Source organism: Prinia subflava, chromosome 1 (assembly GCF_021018805.1).
Source record: "Prinia subflava isolate CZ2003 ecotype Zambia chromosome 1, Cam_Psub_1.2, whole genome shotgun sequence".
Taxonomy (NCBI): Eukaryota; Metazoa; Chordata; class Aves; order Passeriformes; family Cisticolidae; genus Prinia; species Prinia subflava.
This window is the reverse complement of record NC_086247.1, coordinates 95,212,189-95,235,541: the sequence shown is the minus strand read 5'-3', so window position 1 is coordinate 95,235,541 and position 23,353 is coordinate 95,212,189. Positions and strand designations below refer to the sequence as shown.

At 42.9% G+C, this 23,353-nt stretch overlaps 1 protein-coding gene across 6 annotated transcripts in view; it reads right to left on the bottom strand.

Moving 5' to 3' along the window:
* Positions 1-23,353, bottom strand: part of KCNG2 (potassium voltage-gated channel modifier subfamily G member 2) — a 52,825-nt gene that overhangs the window by 4,683 nt on the left and 24,789 nt on the right. For 5 of the 6 annotated variants that reach the window (XM_063403918.1, XM_063403909.1, XM_063403927.1 and 2 more), the window contains one exon: positions 17,676-18,499. In XM_063403918.1, the coding sequence (XP_063259988.1) occupies positions 17,676-18,431 (756 nt within the window). In that variant the 5' untranslated portion in view covers positions 18,432-18,499. Of the gene's footprint in view, positions 1-17,675; positions 18,500-18,950; positions 19,162-23,353 lie in introns of all 6 variants that reach the window. The other variant, XM_063403955.1, reaches the window with a different exon arrangement.

Sequence of the window (23,353 nt, the reverse complement as noted above, 5' to 3'; positions counted from 1 at the left end):
CAAATGAGGACGCTCAGGAGGATCAGGTTGAGGCCCAGAGAACCCAGAGAAGAATAGCTATGGCTTGAGCAAAGCAACAGCAATGACAAGACAAATACCCAAACATTCAAATGTGATTTCTCTGACAGATGCATCATTACTTGGACCACCATCTATGGAAACCTGGATACACCTTGCCTTAAGAGCCCTATCTGGCAGAAAGTGTTCTGGATTCTGATGTACATGTATAGACTTCTCATGCCACTGAAAGTTTTAGGAAAGTCAGTGAAGCCTATGGAGAATTTAGCCTTCAAATAAACCTACAAAGTCACTAAGGTAATTAATAGGTAATTTGGCACCTAATTCCCCCAGCGCTTTCTATTTGCTGCATATGGAAAGGAGACTCTCTGAAGTGCTTCTGTGTGTGAGTCCTGGTGTAGGAGAAATCAGGAATAAAGATTGTTCCTCACTAATGGGCTACCAGGGAAGATGACTTTTGGAAGATTCTGTCCACCTTCCCACACTCTGACATGTTTATCCTGTGTAGGTTCACAGACCTAAAGCATTGTTATTTATGTCTTCAATCTTCCTGCAGAACTACATCCCAAATGCAAGTGCAAGAGCAGCCTGACAGCCTTTGTTCAGCCAAGCTCAAGAAACTTGGTGGGATATGGAGCTCAGGTAATCCAATGCTGCAGAACCAAGCTGCATCTTTGCCCATCAAGATAACGAGGAGCTGAAATTTCCTCCATCCAGAGTTGATGCTGGGCCCTGGCATTTTTCCATTCTTCCCACTCTCCACAGCTGACAAATAATATAAAAGTTGAAATGTTTACTTTCAGTACAGTGGAGTGATAATGTTCTACTATATAGACTTCACTTCTACAGGATTAAACAATCCCTCCTTCCAGCTAATGCATAATTATCTCCAGCAACTTGCTCAGTGTTTTTATTAACCTATCACAATCTGAACAAGCCAGGCTCTGTCCAACGGCTGTCCTAAGAATAAGAGGGTCTGAACAAGCTTTTAAAAAAGAGATCTGTGTGTCAATCAACACGCCAGAGGTCTCTTTTTTCCGCTAATTAAATGTCTTCCTATCCCTTGGACCATTTTTCAATATTATCTAGGTGTGACCTACTATTATCCTCATGTTATCAAAACCAGCAGTGCAAAACTGTATTTCATGCTCTTTGCACTTCATTTCTTTCTGTTGCAGCTGGTTTTGTTTTCCTGCTTGATTACATCATTGGTTAAGAAAGTAAAAAGTAGGCAGTGTTTTGCTTCCTAAAACTTCTAACTATGTGTTCCAGATCAACTGGTTGGTGTAATTCTGCCTGGGCTTTTCAGATTTTTACGTTCAAGAAAACAAAACAAAAATTCTCAGAAAGGCACACACACAGATGGAAAAAAATCAGGAATTCATCAGCCATTGGAACACAAGAAAAACAAGTCCTAACAGAATAGGGCATCCTGCCCAAAATAGGTCTTCATCAAATCTGTATGTTCTCAAAAAGTTCAAGCTATACCAACTTGTGGCCATAAACATGTCCATTAACAACTATACACTGCTTATTACTTTTTATAAGCAAAACAGCTCTTCCTCATTCCAAGAAACAAAATTTCTTTACCCTGTAATCTAATGGATACATTTTTATTACTACTTTTTCATATTTAGATTGATGAAATTGAGCCACAGGGAAAACAGTTGTTCTTCACAAAGTGTGTATATTTATTCATCTGTGTACATTTGTTTCTTTCAAACTGTGAGTAGTTTGGTGGGGTTTTTTTCCTGCTGAAATTTCTTGAGTATGGTAAATTATCTGCAGTTGCACAGTTTTTGGGGGCTATATACTAATGTCAACACAGGACACAAGGAAAGAAAGTAAGAAAGGCATCAGCGACTAATTCTGTGCAGTCGCATTAAAGTGAGTCTCCTTCATTAGGATCTATAGAAATCTGCTGTCAATAAGCCAACCACAGCATCTTTCTTCTGGAGAAACATTTTCTTTGCCAAAAATTCCTTTGGCAAAAGGAAAATTACAAAAATGAAAAACGGTGTCACTGGAGTTCAAATCCATCTGTATTCATTGTTCTGCATGGCCTGTCTAAAAGTTACAGACATCTCTCAGAAACATTTTGGTTTGGCTTGCAGGGTCCATTTCACTTGTACTTCCTTGTACTGAACATTAGAAAAATTCTTCACTGTGTGTTGTGTGACTTCTTGACCATGCCTTTGTCCTCTGGTCTCCTGAGAAGAAATTGTGACTCTTCCTTAGATTTTTGCAGGCTTTGACACCATCTTCTAATCCCTCTGCATTAGAAGATGTCAAAAACCAGATCACCTCTAACTGCCCCAGTTCTTGTGTTGCTTTGCATGTACTTTTTTGTGTGCTCCACAGCACTTTGAAGGAAGAAGTTTCAATGGTGCCCACTTTGACCCTATAGTGAGATTTCCCTTACTGTCAATTCTATATGAAAGAATTCTTTTAAGAAAAAAAGAAACCCCAACATGAGAGGCATTGCATACAAAAGTACTGACATAAGCTTGAAAATTGTGACATTTCTAAAATGATATTTTTGTTCATGTTCACTTGCCCCTTGTTACTTGAGCCTTTCAGGTCACACATTTCAAGTGTTTCTCCGTGCACATCAGATTTTAACAACAATGTGGAACTTGAAATTCCGATGCAACTGAAATCACGGCATCAGAGATCTGTGTTTAGAGACCTGCAGACAAAGAGACTTGCAGCCCTGAGGCTGCTGACAAGTCTGCCTACAGTCCCCAGTCCAGAGGCTTAGGGTGTTCCCCTTGGATTTGGATGGTAGGCTGAGCTGCCTGTTTCAATGAACATATGCAGGGTGACTCAGAGGACAAACACTCCTCCACTACTAATTCAGCAGCCCACCACTTGGGAGCCTTTGCTGGGCTTCAGAGAGACCCAGTTCCTACTCCTATGGAGCAGGGTGGAAGCTTCCACCTGGCTCTGTCCCAATGTGTGGGAGCACCTGGAGCACTAGGTGCTGGGTCATTTGCCCTCTCTTGTCTTTGTAAAATTAAGAAGCCTTCCCTGAGAAAAATTCCAGCAAAAGAGCAACATTCCCAGAAACATGCCTCACCAACAAAACTCAAAGGTATTGCTCATGCTGGCACTTTCTGATGAAAGGCAATTTTCTGATGAAAAGTGATTTTCTGGTGAAAGCATCCAGATAATTTTCTCAGCAGGGATGAGTGCACGACTCCAGCCATGTGACCTACCTTGGAAGGGCAGCGTCTCACCCTGCCCTGGGGCACAGGAGCTGCCCTCGCTCTGACCACCCACAGACACGGTGATTGTAACTCAGTGCTTCTGCCATTAATGCTGAGGTCAGGCTGAACTTGCAGTCAGCCTGCTCTGAATATTTCCTTGTGCTCCCAAACAAAGATGATTCAGATAACTGCACAGCCTGTCCTCTAAGCTGGCTGGCTATGAAGTCAAAGGAACAGTTTCTGTTTTGAAAGCCACCAAAGGGCCATGAAAGAGTCCTTTGCTTCTTGCTATCCACTCTTTGATCCATAACTCGAGCTTAGTTGGTGCTTTGTCTTCAGTCCAGCTGCCAGCAAAGGTAACCTGTGCCTTCCAAGGGGAGGGTTGTTGCTAACTTTGTGCACCCCCATTATGGACACAAGACAGCTCTTGTACAACTTGTCTTCGTTGAGCAGAAAGGGCAAGGAGGTGGGCAGGAGCTACACCGGCTTACCGCTCTGGATTTCCCTTGATCCTGAGACAGCACAGCCCCAAAGTGACACTTCTCAAAACCCCTCAGCCTGCCATTTTTATCCTGCCAGTGAAGCTGCAAATAAATATGGAACACCAATAGGAACAAGGGAGCTGCCAAAAGACTATGGCAGCTGCTAGAAGGTAACTGCAGGGTGTGCTAAAATACCCAGCCAGAGTCTAATCAGCTTGTGGAATTACATGCTGTGCTGTTCACTGGCAGTAATGCAGCCAAGGGAGATCCCGGCATGTGCCTTTCATTTGTCTCAAATTGCTTCTCTGACTCGTAACTGTGAAGCCAGATGGCTATGTTCATGGAAATCTGGGAAAAAGGTCTGGGAGTCAATGAAAGAGAAGAGAAGACCACGTGAGGACTTTACCAATGACTACCCTTCCAGACTAGAGAGATAGGAGACATGAATGGCACTCCTGATGCAGGAGGCTGCAGAGGGAACCAGCTGTGTTTCCTTGAGTAACTCTGCCCAATCCACAAGCAGCTGCTGCTTTGGGCCATCTCAGCTCCAAACTGTACAACCAAAATTAGACATTGTAAGTAGGCCTTGGGTTCCTAAGCCATATAAATACTGAGCTTTGAGAGCTGTTTAACTGACACCTTTTCCCCTGGAAATGCCACAGATGCTCCGACAGCTGACTGCATGGATTTGGCATACACATCTGAATTGTGGAGAAAGACACAGACAGGAGGGATTCAATCACCTACCTACCAGGCAAGACTTACTGTCATCCTAAGGCTTTCTTCCATTTCCCTGCCTCCTTCACGTGCTGTTCCTGACATATGCAGATATATTCTTTGATCCACTATCCTGCCTTTTTTTGCCCCAGTAGAGTTGTTGAGAAGAATGGAAAGCAGTACTACAGATGCACAAAATGCCATCTCATTAATACCTTCTTCTGAACTAGCTCTCCTCATGCCTGTGCCCTTTTTTAGCACACACTTCTCCAAAAGCAACAGTATTAGTTAGAGGGAAAAGAATCCTACCCGGCTCTACTTTATGGAAAGCAACCAAACCCTAAAATTAGCAATAACCAGGAAACACAGAAAGAATAAAACAGACCATTAAATATCTGTGAAACCAAACTTGCCTGATTTTCAGATGCCTAGCAAGCACAGCACCTCATCCAGAGAAGGCTAGAGGAAGTGTGAAGACATCCAATGTTTAAAGTTCCTTAGACTCTGTGACCATGGCTAGGAGCAACTTAAGGAAACAGTATGAGCTCCAGCGGCCAGCTGCTCCTGTCTCCCCCTCTGATCACCCCACACACCAGGAGTGAGGGGCTACACTACGACATAAGGAGGAGCGCTATACCCTGAGTAACATTTTCTGCAGATGTGGTCCAGGAGTGGCTGGGATAGGCAACACCATCAGCTGAATAACTGCAACCAGCAGGGGAGGTAGGGGGGCGAAGGAAAGGGACCGTACATGCTCAGTCTGTACTGGCTATGTGCAAAGGGAACCCGTCACTAATTGACAGGACAGTGCTGGCCAGAGAAGCAATAGCTACACCAGCTTTCAGAACCTAGAACACACAGGGCTCTAGGAGACACATGAGGTTCCAAAAAAGACCCCCTGCAAGAACAGGGAAGACCAGAGACCTTTAAGATGAAGCTTCTCAGTTTTGAGGGTTGGTAGCGTGATGTAGTTCCCATGAGGCACTACACCTCAGAGGACTCCTCCAAGTCCTACCTGCCCATAAGGTTTGGCTGGCAAAGGAAATGATCTCTTGGTGCTGCTGAAGTTGGCCCTCGAGGTCCCCCACCTGGCTGATCCACAGCTTTTGTCTGTGCATAAGTGTAAGACATAAACAGGCTGTTACTAATATTGAGAGAATTACAACCTAGATAGTACAAGAATAGATTTACTGGCATTTGCTTGAACAAATACCCTGAATCAGAACACTACTTTTGTACCTGGGGTCTGCTTTGGCAATTTTACAACCATTCAGTGCCATTGGGAAACTGTCTGAAGATGAATAGCTGCACAGGAAGACATAGGTCCAGGAAAACAAGGTATTGTATTTGAACCTCACCAACTCCCATGGCATTTGAGGCAAGATCTCACACACCACAGCCCATGGGGCTTCCTGTCTCTGCCCTGCAGCTGTCCCCTCTGCCGGAAACCTGTGGGTGAAAAAGGGGTCCAGGTGTGCCCACAATTCCTGCACAGCTCGCTGCGCTTGGACCAGGCACAACCTGCCCAGCCTGGCCTCAGGGGGCAGCTCAGCACAGAGGATTTATTTATCAGAGGCAGGAAGGTGGGAAAAAGAATGATGACTTCACCAAGCCAAGGTGTCCTCCAAAGAACAGTTTCAATTTAGAAACACCAATATTCTTAGTATTTTTGACTAAAATTACCTTGGAATTTTCTATTTCCATAGAAAAACATAAGAATGTTTTTCTTGGGTTTGGCCCACTTTTTCACTGAAATTGAAAGTAAAAATCCCCAAGAGCATGAAGCACCAGCAGTGTCTTTGCTGACAATGTGTCCCTCTCTTCCCCTGGTTTTACATGAATAGAAATCTTCCTCCTCAGCTCCCTCTCCTTTCTAGCTCTGATAGAGGCATTGAAGCCTTGGAAGTTTACAATGCTTTTTTAAAAAAAATCCAGTATCCATAAAACTAAGCAAATGCTTGATCCTGAGCTTTCATATGAAGAAGCCCAGTTACACTGCAGCTTAGCAAATCTGATTTCTGAAGAATTGTATTTTCTACCCTAGTACTCTGAAAACAAGACAGACTCCGTTGTGACTTGGAAAAGCTTGAGCAATGGCATTTGGCACTTGCAGCACACCTGGTCGCAGGCAGGGCAGGACTGCAGAAATAAAGATGAGGGCTATCTCCCTTAAACTAAACCAGCATAAAACTGCAGAATCAGAGCAGGGCTGAGCTCTTGCCAAGGGCACGTGGGTGCAGTTTCAACAATTTCCCCAGGGAATGGGAACACCCTCATACCCCTCCAAAAGAACCCCAGACAGACAGAGCTGTGTAACAAAGCAGTGGCATTCCCAATGCTTTCACACCTACCTAATACCTGGGAAAAGATGACGTGGTGGCATCTGGCTGTGCTCACAGATATCCACTGCCCAGAACTGTGGTCTTCCTAAGCCCAGCATCCTCCTTGCATCTTCTCCTCCTCAAACTTGTCTTACATTAAAAAAGGATCTCAGTCTTGTTCTCCCTCTCTCTCTCACTCACTAATTATATTAAAAGAACAACTGATTTGTTGATTCTTAACAACAAATGCTGATTCTTAACAGCATTTTACTGTGTATTTTCCCTCTTATTTATCCCAGTTTCCCCCTTCTTTCAATCATTTTTTGAAGCTCTTCTCCTCCTGCCTCCCACTCACTGCTAGTTCTGTTTTACTGACCCATATTGATTTTACTGGTTCCTGCAACCCTGTAACCTGCTATAAGATCTGGGGGTGTCTGTTTTTTTCCTTGGAGGAAAGGAGGACAAAGTCAAGCTTACTGTTTTCCTTTGACTTTTTTTTTCCAAAGCTGTATCTCTTCCCCCTCAGTTTCCTTTTATCCCCTTATCTGAGAGCAAGAGAAGGATTTGTGTGTGTTGCCTGTGGGAAGATTCACCTTCCTGCTGGTAGCAGCTCAGGCACAGCTGGCAGTGAGCTCCCGCAGTGTCCTTGCACTGAAATGCTCTAAGTTGGGATGGATTTTTAGGAGGTGGATGTGACCACGGCGAAACCACACATGCTTTCCTATTCTCTCTTTCTGCTCAACGCAACAGTAAGAACAGTGCTTTCCGTGCCAGCAGTGCAGCATACAAGAGCTGACCTTAAAACACCCAACATTTCTACTGTGTATGAAGGCAACGAGCTGCAGCCCGGGAGAAAAATCTCTGCAGCGTTTGCTCACAGACAGTCCCTGCAGGGACTTTTTGGGAAGAGTGCTGCAGTTTCTCGTGTCATCATCTCTATCCAGTGTACCAGGTGCCAAGTTCCCAGCATAGTTCAGGATGTATTGGATGTCTGGGACCTTCACACTATTCTCTGTATTTCTTACTTGAATCCAGGCTCAGGAAATGAGATGGGGCAGAGGGAAAGGGATTGTTTGTGTGTGTGACTTATGGAAGGGTGAGCATAGAGTGAGTGAATGACCAGAGGAGTGGGCTGGCACATGTCCTGGTGAACAGCCTGGTCAGGCTGTGGCTAAATCCCACCAGTGGCATGTCCCAGTCCCTATGGCACCCCCTACAAACACAGTCAGTGCTGGACAGGACACCTGGGTTAGGATGCTGCCTTCATGGGACCGGACTTGTGCCACATCACTCTTCAGAGAGCTTCCAGGCTGCTGAGCTTTTTCTGGCTGCCCTTGCCTTTAATCACAATTATGAACTGTCACTGCTCATTTCATCTTACTGATGCCTTCAGGTCTAAATATTCACGAGGGCCAAGGAAGCCCCAGACAGTGAGAAGATTTACAGCATCCTTGCTGGCACCTCCTGCACTAGCGAGTTAGGGACAGGATGGCAATGGCTCACTTCCCTGGAAAGGCAGAGGAGGCTCTTGAGCTGATCCCCTGTGGAACAGAGGATCTTGCCAAGTGGCTCATGAATCATATGCATGACTTCAGCTGAGCTGAGTTGTAATGTTTAGAGGGACTGACAGAATGTATTTAAAAACTCTTGAGATGCATGCAAGCATGTCTAGATAAATGGTTTCCATTGTTAATTACCCACACTTTAATTCAGAGCATGAGTTTGTCCAGCTGCAGCTTTCTGTTATTTCAGTTCACTGTTGCCCAAAGACGTTTTCTTCTTATGATTCCCACTGCATTAAGAGCACTTTTAGTGTCTCACTATAAAGCAGAACTTTCAGATTTTAAACCACTTCTAAAACTTTTTTCAATTTGCCTGCCAAATGGGTATCAATCTGGACACAGTATCTCAAGCCTCACTTGATGTCTTATGTTGGTTTTCTGCTATTATGAGATCTAAGAGACTTTTTTTAAATAATAAGGAACGTGATTTTTGAAAACATGCCTTTTTATTAAGGAAGAATGTTGTGTGGCACTAATTCAAATATCTTACAGAAGTACCTACATCAGAAGCTACTTTCTTCTGAAAACTTTATAACCTCAAAAAAAATTAAATTTGAATAATGAGTGGTGTTCTACACAGACTTGATCCAAATGTGTCTGATTGTACTCAGTACCATGTTTTTGGTGTTTTTACTTGGAACTAATATCGTGCTTACCGTTAGAAAGCTCAACAGCTTCATCATTTTCTCCTGGTCCTTTCTCAAGACTTTGTTGAAAAGCTTTTGCAAAAAATCTTATAACTTTTTTAAACCACTCAATTTGTCTTGAATATAAATGTCTCCATGGGCACTGCAAAAACCCCCAGTTTCAAAAACTTTCATATTTCATCACCATTGCCACGCTCTAGGCAGTGAAAATGTAAGCATTTATAATGTTGAATGATTTAATGCAATTGTTTCATGTGCCGTACACATGAATTGGCTCATTGCCTCAGACTAGCTATATGAGGTGTAGCCAAATGTAAATCTGCCTGCTTTCTCTCATTTCAGACATCTAGAATGGATAGCAACATATCCCGGAGCTCTGAAATGAAATTTCCAGAGTATATTTTCATTTCAAATAAATGAAAGGGTTATCTCTTTCAGAACACTGGGACAGCACTTAGTAAGCCCACAGCACCCAAGCTCTCCTGCAAAAGGCAGTGGAGCAATCTATGGAATACAGGAGCTGTGCTGTACTCCCACAGCCGTGACGAGTAGCTGTAGTAATCTTACAAACATGTCTGAAGGCCAGGCGACTATTGTTGTGAGATTGCTTCAGAGACTCCCTGGATGATTTACCTGGAAGTTTGGAGAATAAACCCACTGGTAAGGATAGATACTTATTGTGGTGGAACCAGAGAGATATTAAAAGAAATTAAACATGGACCACATTTTGCTGGGTGAGCCACACTGCACCAAATGTAAACCAATTAATGATGTGACAAAGTTACCAATGCTTTTAAGAAATAGTTCTAGCTTTTAATGATTTATCACTAATGTTACATTGCAGCATATTTATATAATATTTAAAAGGAGACCTAAGCTTGCTATTTATTCATGAGAAGATATCCTGCAGACTGAAAGAGTTCATTGGCATAAAGTTATTAAAAAGTCAAAAGTAATTTTATCCTAGTCAGCTCTTGCCTTGTTCCCAAGCAGTGCAAAGAAACACTCTCTGTTTCTTTTTACTTCTAAGCCCAAAACACTGCAAAGAATCTCAAGGGGCTCCCAAAGTCTATATTGTAACCTACTGTCCTCAAAATCTTCCAGGGCAGCTCCTTGACCCATAAAGTTTTCTCTCTTTACGTGGGAAAAGCAATCCAACAGCAGGCTCTGCAGTGAGACCCATGGTGGGGAAGAGCCAGGCATGGAGAGCTCAGGTGGTGACTTTGCTGAGGGGGGGAATTTTGAGCAGAAGATCTGTGGGCTCACTAAGGGACTCCGCGCAAACCTGTCATACAGTGCTGTGTCCCTACCCCCAATCTAAGGGCAATTCTTGGAGAAAGAAAATACAACATTCCTCCTAACCCTCCTGATACTAGAGATGATGATTTTCTTACTGGGACCATGGTTCCTTTATCTGCTCTTGAAGCAGCTGCCATGACAGAACAACTAGGTACATCTACTACAGAGCTTCAATGAAGCAGGAAGGCTGGATTTTGGTGTTTATTTGTTTGTTTTGATTTTTTTCCCCAGGGGTGGAACAACTGCAGAAAGCAATTTCTTTTTTTCTCCAAGACAAGCAAGCAAGTCAAGGAGAAAAAATGGTGAGAACTCTCCAAACACAGTCATGACTAAATGCAGCCTGTTATCCAGCACTCTGTCTACACTACCAATAGCAAGAACAACCAATCATTCCTTCAGATGTTTTCTATTCATGAGCAGCTTCAGGCAGCCTTGCAAAGGGGAAGGACTGTCTTGCTGGCAAAGCTGGCACGTGGTGTGCTCTTTTACCAGGGGTTTTGCAGGCAGCGGGGTCCTGGGTTGCTGGCAGAGCTGGTGCAGAGGGCAGTGAGCTCTACAGCAGTGATGCTGGGGACTCCCAGCACCCAATGTGTCTCCTCAGTGTGTGAGTACAGCAATCCTGAACTCAGCAAAATAAACTGATACCAAGATATGCTTCCTATAGCAGATTGATTTGGACAGCCAGGAAAGGAGGGATTTAGATTCAGATCCACAAAGCAGCCCAGGATACTGATACCTTTCTTTGCAGCGAGGGCACAGTGCTGGCTTACGGTCAACTTGGTGTTCACCAGGATGCCCAGGTCCTTCTCTACCAATCTCCTTTCCATCTGGGTGGCCCCTAACACATACTGCTGTGTGGGGCTGTTCCTCACCAGGAATGCAGGACTCTGCATTTCTCCTTGCTGAGGTCCACAGGCTTCCTGAGCCTGTTTCTCCAGCCTGTCAAGGTCATTCAAGGTGGCAGCACAACTGTCTGGCCTATCAGTCACTTGTCCAAAGTTTGTGTCATCAGCAAACTCACTGCAGGTACCCTCTGCTTCATCCTCCAGGCCACTAAGAAATCTAACAGGACTGGACCCAGTATAGACCCCAGGGCACACTGTTAACTACTGGCCTCCAATTAGGCTCTGTGTCACTGACCACCATGCTCAGGGCATGGCCCTTCAGACAGTTTTCAGTCAACCTCGCTGTCTGCTCATCCAGCCTCTAACAGAACAGTTTGTCTATGAAAAGCTATTGAGAATCATTATACAAGGCTCTCTTAACCTTGTCAGAGATTACTTTTGTGTGTACCTTTGTGAAATGAAACCTTTAGTCACAAGATTGTTTAAAATGCACATTCACAATTTACCTATTCCCCATCCTCAACATTGTGGAAGTTGAAGCACAGTGTGTAAATTGAGCTTAGAAGATTAAATAGTTTTGGCTTCCTTACAAGCTATTATTAACTTCTTTATTTATAAGTCTCTTTGTTGTAGTGTTCTTCAGCTGAAGGTTATTGAACTGTAACTTCCTATCACAGCATCTTTAATTAGGTTAGCTTTTCCCAACACATTACGAAGCACAGTGAAGAACGAACCCTCTGATCTGTTTCTCCGTACGGTTTTGCACCGTACTGCTACAAATGACTGAGCTCAGGGGTCTCAGGCCTCTCAATGCTTTTTTGAATCAGGACAGAATGTTTGATATTATTCTCTGAGATCCACCTTTTCTTCTGTGACAACAAAGGCTGCCATCTAACAAAAAAAGAGAAGATTCGTCTTCAGATAGAAATGGTTGATATTTCTGTTTTCACCAAGAAAAAAATGAGTTTAGCATGACGACCATCTGGCTTTCAGCTGAATCTCTCTGAATGTCTTTTCACTGTTTAGCTCTTACTGTGCATTCAAGGCTTTTGCTGTAATGTATCCCTGACTGGGTTAGGACTTCTCTGATGTGTTAGCTGCTTTCTTTGAGTCACTCAATACTTGCCATTTGTTTAGAGAGGTGAGAAGTCCACTTAAAGGTAGCATATGCCTAAAATGCCATGAGGACACTCTGTGCCTCTGGCTATTTTTATGTCTTGGAGATGACTTTTGTCGTGGTCTTGAAAGAGCGTGGTGCCTGAGGGCTCCTGCTATCATTTTATCTCAGCAGATTTTGCCTTTAGAGGAGACTTTTCACCATTAAATCTAAATCTCATGTTGAAATCTCCCATTCTGAAAATTTTGGAATAAAAAGTTTATCATTGTTTAGTTATTTTACATGGAAGAATATGACTGCCTTCACATGCTTGTTTTCTTCACATACTTGAAGTGTCCCTTTCCTGAAATTCCCAGGAGTTATTATACACATTACTGGATTGGTGGTTTTATTTAATTTAATCGGTAAATAAAAGCTAAACGAGAAAACAATTATTAAATATATATCCTACTTGTGTAAATGAAAAGTAGTTCAGAATCTGATTCTGTTAACTCTACTGACAATTCTGCAGCATCTGAAATAAATGATACTACTTCCAAAAAAGAGAAACGCTCAAGGTGAATCAAGGTGACCTTTAGTAAGAACAAATGTGGACAGCACAGGGGAGCATGAGCCTTCCCACCCTTGTTAAACCACCAGGGATTGACACTGTCATCCAGAACACCTGGAGCAGCTACTAAAGTTACCAAAATGTATGACTGAGTCTTCTGCTCTATTTTAAAAGAGATGGGCACCTAAAATAATTTCCTCACCCACCTGGTAATTACTTCTAACTTTTCAGGTCCACACTTATATCTTGTGTGAGGTCGTTTACACCTCTGCAGAACATCACTGGGTCTGACAGCTGGTCCATTTAGATGGCATTAAAGGATCAGGGTAAGACAAATTGCTCCCCAGCATGGTTTTTTCATGATTGGCTTCTCTGTCTTTCCCTGAAGCAATAACAGGACAGATAGATGGCACATAAAGCTTTTGTATTCTATAGCAATGCCAGCTCAAGGAAAAGGTCACTCTTTGCTAGCCAGAGCACCTATGACAGCCCTGACATGGAAGCATAACAACAGCAATGCCAGCCAGAAAGCCTGGAAAATGTGCATACTGAGTATCGTGTGTCTTTGAAATAGTATTTACTATTTATTTGTTCCTTAGTCAGGAGGGTTGCACATCCTTTTCTGCTTGTTAGGACACTGCAAGCCAGACCAAAGAGCTATCCCTGCACACAAATTTTAATCTGGATACTGGGGATACAGCTCAGGAGGATTACCATGCATTTGAATTCACATAAGCTCTCTTGTCTCCACACCTGTTACTTGTAGAGCTGCCCTGGCTTGCTAAGCCACATAGGGAGTACACACAGGGAGTCTGCAGCCAGGGTCCCAGACCCTACAGATGATTCCAAGTAGACAGATGCCTACTCCTTGCCTTGCCAGAAGTGATCCTTCACCAGTCCTCTGTGCAAGAGAGCCACCCTTGTCTCAAACAGAATTACCATTTCCAGTCTGTCCACAGACCTTCTCTGTGCAAAGCACAGAACAAAGATTATTTGCAGGAGCTCTGTGCTTTTAGAATTTAAGGGCACAGAAGAATGTTGGATAATTTATTCTGATGTTCTCTGCATTGTAAGAATTTCACCTTTGTAACTTGATCTGCAATTGATGTTTTTCTTTTGATTGAAGTAGAGTCTGTTTAGCTGAGGGCTAAACAAAAGGGCACTGAGCTTTTAATTGAAAATGTCTAGAAGCACAAAATCCACTAATTTTCTTCTTAGTCTGTCCCAGTAATGAATCACCTTGGTACTACTGTACCATATTGTAATCCCAGTAAATACTGGCACATAGTTTCTGTCGTGGTTGGGGGGGGAGGTGAATTTTTCTAGGGAGATGTGGGCAGTCCAATCAGTGATCAGCTTTTCTGCTAGCACTTGGATTAGTCACTCGGAGGTTTGGACACGCCTCTGAGGACACAAAGAGTTAAAAGCAAGAGTCTGGGGGGTTCAGCCTCTTTTCGGATCCTGGTTTCAGCAGAGGGACGTGTCAGGCCTCCTTCCCCTGCCCGGCCACGAGGCTGGGTGGGGGAGGGGAAACACGTGGTCGGCTCAGGTAAGCCGGAGCCCCCGGGGGGGGGGGGGGGGGAGAAGAAAAGGGACAGAACTAGAACTGAGCTGCCCCGTCCAAGATAGAAGGGTAGAAAACTGTGGAAGTGCCTTCTGTGTGTGCTCACCCCCCTCCCCCCCCCCCTCCAAACTCCGGGAGAAGTTGCCCAGCCACGTAGGGGTTTGCGGATCCTGGGAGTGCCTCAGCCTGCAGCACCCTGCCGAGAAGAAACTGTTAACCCTTGCTTGGTAGAAAGAAACTTTTCTTAGACATTGATTTTCATGACTGGTGGTTTTCAGAGAGAGGGCAGCGGCCTGAGACCGAGATGATAAAGCATGATTAGAAGGAACTCGATGGAAGAATGAGAGGAGTAGCCTTCTGAGCCGGACTTCTCTTGCATAATGTCAGCCATAGACTGAACTTAAGTCTCTTTTGAACATAAACTGCATTTTTAGGTAGATGCAGCTGCCCTTGCTTTTGCTACAGTGACTGGCACTTTGAAGAGTGGAGCGAGCAGAGAAAAGAGGAGGAGGGTGAAGTGGTACCCTCTGCCCTCAGGGCAGACCTGCTCCTGGAACCCTGGCCCCTGGGTAAAAAGGGGAGAGCTTGGCATGCAAGTATCCTTAAAAGAGCCCTGTATGCAGTTTTCAGCCTGTGGACAGCGGTGAGAGCGCTAGACATAAGAAAAAGAGAGTGTCACCCTAGCAAACCTCTCTGGGCGGTGCCACGGGTGACATAGGAACACATAAGGGGTGGACCCGTGTTTTCTGAGGAACAGTCTGTGGTGCGAGAGAGACTCCTCTCTCCCTTGCTGAATTGAAGATTAGTTTGTTTTTGAGTGGTGATTGTTTGATCTAAAACCCAAGGGTTGGTCTGTGAAGAGTGATGGGTGGGGAGGTAGAAACTGGGAGAAGAAATGTTCTAAGAAGTTTTTATTTCTGTCTCTGTGTGTGTTTAAAAGTATTTCTGTCCCTGTTCTTATGTAATTAATAAAGTTTTAGTGGGTTTTTTTTTGTTTTCAAGATTTAAGCCTGCTCTGCTCTGTTCCTGATCACATCCCACAGGAGTTGTTAGAGAAAAAACATATATTCATGAGTGTACTAACATCTGGCCAGTGCTAACCCATGACAGTTTCCCATATGAATTTATAAGGATTCAGCTTTTATCCATGCATCATACCCCTGCTTAATTTAAAGGTACAGTTCTTCTCTCACAAAAAACCCACTTATGTGCCCAATCCATTCACCTTCCTTCCAATAATTTACATCAACTGAAATGTTCAAGTTTCTTATTGTATGGCATTTTCTCCAGGTGTCTTAAGATTTACAGGTTTTTAGCCCTCTCCCAATTTTTCAAAATACGATTAAAAATATGAATGTGAGAACCGACTACAATATTCTAGCGTCAGCCTCACCAATACTGCATACAGGCACAAAAAATCTTCCAGCTTCTCATTAATACTCCCCATTTTAGATATTCAAGGATGGCATTGACCCTTCTGACTGTATGCTGCAATAGGATTTTATGGTTGCTTGTAGCCTAAATATTATTTAGAGCCTCATTTTGCGAACCAGAGACCCTACTTTAACACAAGCAAGCCTGCATTCATCTTTATTGCAATATTTTGCATTTGACTATGAAAATGTGCTCCTTCTAATGGTTCCAGTTTACCAAGAAATCCAGGCTTCTCTCATATTCTTGCTCTATCCTCATTATTATCCTGCTCCACTCAAAAATTATTATTAGCCTATTATTATGAGTTCCTATTTCTGTTCAGACCATTAGTAAAAACATACGGATCCTAAACTCTCTTAATTCCTAAGCAGAATTCTTAAATTCTTAATTCTTAAAGCAGTTGTTCAGCTCTTACGTAAACCTGGGAACAATTAAACACTAAATACATCTCAGTTTTCAACAGTAAAATATCCCTTGTGCTTAGAATTCAGGATACTGGAGCCCTGATGGTTAATTACAGTAAGAGGCAAGTGTTTTGGAAATGATATCTTAAAAAACATTAGGACAACACAGTATTAACTACTATCCAGTACTACCATCCTCAAATTTTAAATCAGAAAAAGCCCTTAAAATAAAGATCTGATAATAAATTATATATCAGTCATCATGCCAATGTTTTATCTTTTTTCCTGGCTATTCCTGAATGAGTCTGACTCCAAATCAAACTACTCAGCTGAGATGTAACCTGAGCAGACCTTGCAAGCAAAGGGTGGGTTTAACTGCACACAGGGCGCTCAGTCAGATGCAGGGGTCTCTCTGGAGCAGCGGGATCCATTTTCCATCAGCATGCGTTTTACTTTCAAGGTGACACGACAGTAAATGCCTCTGGACTGGCGATGATCACCCTCTTTTCTGCTCGTGGCAGTGGGGCACAAGCCATCCAGCCCCTGGGTGACAGCACATGGAAGAGCTGCTTCCAGGGGAGCTCAGCCTTCAGCTCAGAGGCAGCACTTCATGGCCTGAAGTACTGTCTTAGTAGCTGAACTTCACAACCACATTTAATGACCACAGGGGCTGGGAAATAAGCCCAAACATTTAGTGTCAAGCTTGGACTTGAGTAAAACTAGAGAGGGCATGAATTCTTCAAAACGTCCCCACCCCCAAGTCCTCCAATTGCATGTCAGCACGAATGTGAAGAAAATGTGAATGTCCTCCTCTACCATTTTTCAGATGAGCTCTCACTGGCCTACATACAATTAATTCTAGGAAAGTGAACTGCTTGCACAAAAAAGGAACTAAACCCTTAGGAAATCTGATGAACTAAAGAATAAACAAAATATCTGTAAGACTTGATTTTCAAGGGCATGAATCATCCACAGCTTACGCTTGAGAATACTAAGCAGGTCTAAAAATTGGGACAATTGCTCTGTTTCTACTGTTAAGTTGCTGCCTCAGCTTCCCTGGCCTTTACATCACCCTATAGCATCAAAACACTTTAAATATGGTTTTTACATTGGCGCACTGAGAGTTCATTCAAATTGTTAAAGTAGGGAAAATTGATCTGTTAGCTCTAAACCTAACCTCAAAAGATTAAACTACAACAAAGGCTGTTTTTCATCCCCAGAGTAGCTAGTTTGTCATCTGGTTGGGCATGTCAAAAAACAAGTCTAGCGGGTAAGGCTATCTGCTGGTCTGAACTGACTAAACTGGTCTGGCAGGGCAGAGTTTGGCCCAATCTTCCATCAATTTTAGGTGACATAATGCTTTCTGTGCTCTACCCAGCCAGCCCTCCACATCTGAATATATACTGAACACAATACCTGCAAATCTGCTGCAGTGATTTGGCTGTCACCTTTCCTGAAGAGACAATAATGCAAAACAAGCTCTACCCCAAGAAAAGCTGCACTTACCCGATCCTCTTCTTCTCTGACATCTGGCATGGTGCTGATGCAGAGGCTGACAGCAGTAATGGCAACAAAAGAGATGGAAATACAAGCAAAGATCTTTCCTGGGATCCCTGAGTGGGGGTTCTCCACCATATCCCTGAGCTTTCGCATGCACAAACTCAGTCGGCTGTTGTCCTGGAAGGCACATTGCGTAGCTTCATTAAATATCATCTCCCTTTCAAACAGCCTGGCCTCAGCTGCCTCTTCTTCTTTCTGTCGCAATCTCTTTTTACAGCACCACTCCAGGTGGTCCTCTTCTATCCCCCAGTACACAAGCTCCTCCTGGAATGAAAGAGCACACATCTCCCTGAGAAGCCTCAGCTTCCCAGCTGCCAGGAATGTCATGATCGTTCTGAAGGCACTAGGATTACGGTCAAAAAAAAATTCATTGCAGCTAACATCATAATCATCGCAGATGTCCATGATCTCATCATAATTGTTGCAAGATTTTAGCTTCCCAAGTCTGGTCAAGGGGCAGTTCTCCAAGGTGGTCCAGGGAATTTTGTACTTAATACCACCTACATTGATAATCACAAACCTAGACCTGTCATCTAAGTGGGCTAAGCAGCACAGGTCTTCTCCAGGATGCAGAAGTTTGGCCTTTTTGTAGAAGAGTCCTTTCTTGGTTTGTACTTCACACAGGTTTTCCAAGTTGTTGAAGGAGCGGGAGCTGAACTCAGGATCTGCATTCCCAGTGAGCAATGCCATTTCGTGGTACATCTGTTGAGTCCATAGGGAGGTTGAGGCTACTCAAACAAAAGCATTTGGAGCTTGACCAGAAAGTCTATCTGTAAAACAAAATTTTAAAATTACAAGAAAAGTAGGGCACTCTTAAATGATAAAAGTCCTATCCCCTCCCTCCCAAGAAACTTTTCTCTATGGCATTCCTTTTCCCCCATTATTTTAGGACAATCTTTGCTTGATAGTCTCTTGGGGAAGGAACTTATGCTACAATCAGCTCAGAAGCCGCACTGTTACTTCTGGAGAGTTTAGTTAGTGACTGAATGGAGACAAAACCAGTCCATTACCATTTCTAGAAATTTCTAGAGGTTCAAGCTATATCCTGGACATCAATGCATACTAGAAGAGAAATCTAGTCATTTGAATAAATGGCAATTTACAGTTTAGCAGCTTAATAAAAAAAACTTAATTGCAAATGTTTTTTTCATTATTTTGTCCCATATACATTATGTTCCTATTACAAAAAGGCTATAGGGTGAGGATAAAATGGATACTTACAGTGCAGTCAGAAATGTGACAGCAGAAATGTGGGTAATTCCCAACCTAAATTCACCATGCCTAGGTAGCAATAGCAAAGAATATGTGGGAGCTGAGGACATGCTGGGTCTGAGCTGAAACCAGAGATTGCCTGGGAGCCTGGGACTTTTGAAGCTCTGCTGTGGGCTTGGCTGCAGTTGTGGACAGTGTTCCAAGCAGCCTGTCAGCAGCTCTGGAACAAGAGATCAAACCTCAGAATGAAGCTGAGCTGGAAGTGACCCAGTTGCTGTTCTTACTTCTGGATAGTGCAAAACCCAACTGGTCACATTTAGATGGAATTATGTACAACTCCAGGATTTAATTTGTGCCTCCTACTTATCCCTCCTTTGCCACGCCACATTGCTTCCTTACTTTCTCTAAAGCTCATCACCTGCGTTCTTCAAAGCTGTCTCTCTAAAGTGATACTGGGATGTCTTGAAATGCTACCATGTAACCGCATTTGTGAATCACTCAAAACTTTCTGAATTGCTCACATATGAAGTAGGAAACAAGAAGTCAATGTAGGATGACTGTGTCTCCACACAAAGACCTGCGCTGGGAATGGATGCAGTGATGGGGAACAATTTTCAGCAGAGGATGGAGAAACCAAGAAAGAGCTCACTAGTGAAGGATAAACTGACATTTTTGATGATACAATGGTAATCATGAGGCAGTAACTCCATAATTTATAAACAGCATTCTCCAATTCCCTCTGAATCTCATGCCCCAACTGGGAGAGAACAACAAACAAATGGGTGCTAGGAAAAACTGAAGAGCATACACATTCAAACACATTTCCAGAGGAGCAGCTTTCTTTATCTTTAACTGGCTCACCAACTCTTAGCTCATTAGGCTTAGTCAAAGCGATCTCTAACAGAGACTGGTGAACACTTTTAGTCACAGCCCTGAATCACCCTCTAAACATTCTTACCAACCACTCTCAAGAAACAACACTGCAGTAACAGTCATACTTTTGCTTCAACATTTCTATGAGGATCCAGTCCCTGAATTTCAGAACAACACTTATATCAGATACTTGTAAAAAGCCAGAGAATGGTTGCTTTACGTGCAAAAAGCTACAGTCACCTAAAGATACTCTTCAGCACCGTGAGAATTTCAGAAGAGCTAACGATGCCAAAATCTCTCCAATTTCACTTTGGGGAAGAGAAATAATTGTTTAAACATCCATTTCTACAAGGCAACATGAGAATCAGAGAGGAGCTCCTTCATCTGGCTAAGGGCCAGTAAAGGGCAACATGCACTCTGAGAAATGGGTGCTTTTACAGCACAGGCTTGAGTGCAGCTGGGATTGCAAATACCATTACTGTCACAGCGAGAGCACACTGTCAGCACAGCATATGCTTTAAGGATTCAGTCTCTTGTTGCTTTCTCTTGGTAAGATAAAATATTCAGTGTCACTACTGAGGGCTCTGTGCTTTTGTTTTCATGCCTCACTTGTTCCACAAGTCAACATACTAAAAGGAGTTTACATTGTTTTGACATCAAGGCCAGGATTTGTTTTTTCCTCTCCCATATTAGCAGGTTGTTTCATGAAGGGGCCAGATACATTTCACAGTACTGCTTTGAATCTAAACTTATATGCACTTCTTCCTCCTTCTAAGCAGCAACGAAATGTGAAAATCTGTAAGCATGTTGTTTGCTAGAAAATCTATGAATTACAGGGGGTTATTTTTATTTTGTGGATATAAAATGATGTTGCTTAAATTTAAGCTTAAGAATGTAGCTTTTATTATTATTATTATTATTAGTGGATAAATAGAAAGTGAGAGAGAAGTAGTTACAAATTAAAGTTGCCTGTGATTTAACAGGTTGATTCTGGACAGTGCAGGTAGCACTAGATGCTGAAGTTCAGTAACTAAAATGAATTTTCTGACATCACAGTTCAACATCCCAGAATCTGTAATAGTTGGCAGCATTTGTTTTGGAAATCTCATATTTAATCTCAAAATATGAGCATGTGAAGACAGTTGTATTTCTTATTCTCCTTGGCATTTCCACCTTGTGAGGTGACTGCCCAAGACCAGGCTCAGGTGTCAGTGCAACAGCTTGTGGTGCCATTTTAACTGTCCTATAGAAACCCAAAATACTGTGGGCTACCAGTTTGACATGCATACTGAGCTGTAAAACAAGCCTGGAAGGTCTGCTTCTGATCTTATGTGCGTGGAATGTATCATGACTTCCACTAAATATTAAAGGCTGTTTCAAAATTATGTAGGTCTTAAAATACTCTCTGCATGCCAGGGTTATCTAATGCATGCACATGCCTGCAGTAAAGCATCCCATTGAAGATTAACATTAAAAGCCATTACTTCCAGAAATGATACTACATTATCATCCATTTGGTATTTCTGCTATTTAATCTGACACATGGGTGTATGAAAGACTATTAAAATACAGTCTGGAATAAGCTGCCCATCACAGGGATGGAAGGACAGAATTTGACTCTATATTTGTTGTTCATAATTTTGAAGTGCTGTGGGAGAAATGCTGTATGAATATTTCAGTTTGAGGATCATATACAGGGTGGGTCATACATTGTGTGGATTCTTTTTTTTTTAAGTATAGTTAAACAATTTTCATTCACTAAGAAGTACTTTCTTTGGCCATCCATGTAACCACATGTATATGTCTGCACACACACACAAGTTTAGCCACATTTTGTCAGCAGCAGACAGCTGGGATCTTCACTATACAGGTATTTCTCATTAAAGGTCTTAAAGATTCAACAAATGTCAGAAGCACAAAACTGCCTCATAGTCTTTTTTTGTTGTTGTTGTTGAATTATTTCCTCAGTGAAGAGAGGGTTATTTCTCTGCTTATTGCCTTTTCACTTTCCTGCTCCCAGAACTGCTCTTCACATAAACATTCCTCATTATCCCATTCTATCAGTATTGCCACATCGAAGTCATATGGGATTCTGCATGTGGCTCCCCTGGTCTCAAGCTGCCTTGGATAAGAATGAAAAATGGAGCAAAATCATCCCTAATAAGAGGCTGAGCATCCTGGCAAGGCGAGCTTGAAAACAGTAATGAAAGGCAGGTAGTGGTGGAGCAAAGACTGCAGGATACCATGGCAGGAGACACCTCGTGAGGAAGGGTGGCCATGTAAAGTGTGTGCACACAAATGAGGGGACAGGCAAGGGTCATGGGCAGAGTGCTCACACCTGTTCTGAGAAACCAGCCTGATCAGGTGGCTCTGAAGGGCTTGGGGGAAAAACAGGGAGAATTCAGAGGTCTTTGTGCAGCTGCACAAAGGAAAGCTGTTACTCTGAGAGTGGTCAAACACTGAAAGAGAATGCTGAGAGGTGGTGGAGGCTCAGTCCTTGGGGATGTTCAAAACCCATCTGTAGACAGTCCCAAGTAACCTCTTACAGCTAATTCCACTGTAAGGAGTGACAAATAAATCAGATTAACTCTAGAGGCCCCTTTCTACTTGAACTACTCCGTGATTTTGGGAATAGTCTCTTTAACTGCTGCTGTAAATTACAAAGTATTGAAAGTTTACATTCGTGCTACAGTAGCAAGAGGAAGCTGTGAGACCTTTTAATAATTAATGTTTCAAGATTTCCTTTATTAAATGAAACACATTTTGACAGAGAACAGGTAATTGTGTTATAATTTAAAGCCATAACCATGAAACATATATTAGAGTGACCACAAGATGTCTTCTCTCAGTTCCAGTGAGAGCTGAGTCAGTGAATCTGTTCTGCAGTGCTCAGCCATTTCTAGTCAGGCATGTGCTGAAACCTAGCACTGCTGCCTGGGACCAAAGCAGTTCCCACTTCCCACTGTGACGTGATTTATAAATCACAGCACACATGATCACTTCAATACTAAACCTTACACATGCAATTGACCATACATTTGGTGATATTACAGATAATAGTGTGGACAAAGAGGCTTAGGAGATCCAGGTGATAAGTTACTCCTTTACTTTCTACAATCTAGTAGAACTTGGACTCCCAATAATGAGTCCTTGCCAGTCAGTGTGGAAACATTGAGAGGAGAGCACCTGCCCACGAGGCTTACAAAATGCAAAACAGATGGGGTGTGAGAAATACACATATTTAAAAGCAAAACAAAACAAATCACAACAAAACAGAACTGAAAAGGGGATTAGGAGGATACAGTAAAACAGATGCAGCTTAGCCCAGAAGGCAGACTCTATGGGATTTGGGGAATTAGCCTCTGAGTTTGTCCACACTGAACATGATTATGGCTCCCTACATACTCGTTATCACAGAATCGCAGAATCATTTATATTGAAAAAGACCCTTAGGGCATCCCTGAGTCTAACCATTACCCTGACACTGCCAAGTCCACAACTAAACCACGACCCAAAGTGCCACATCTATGGTCTTTTAA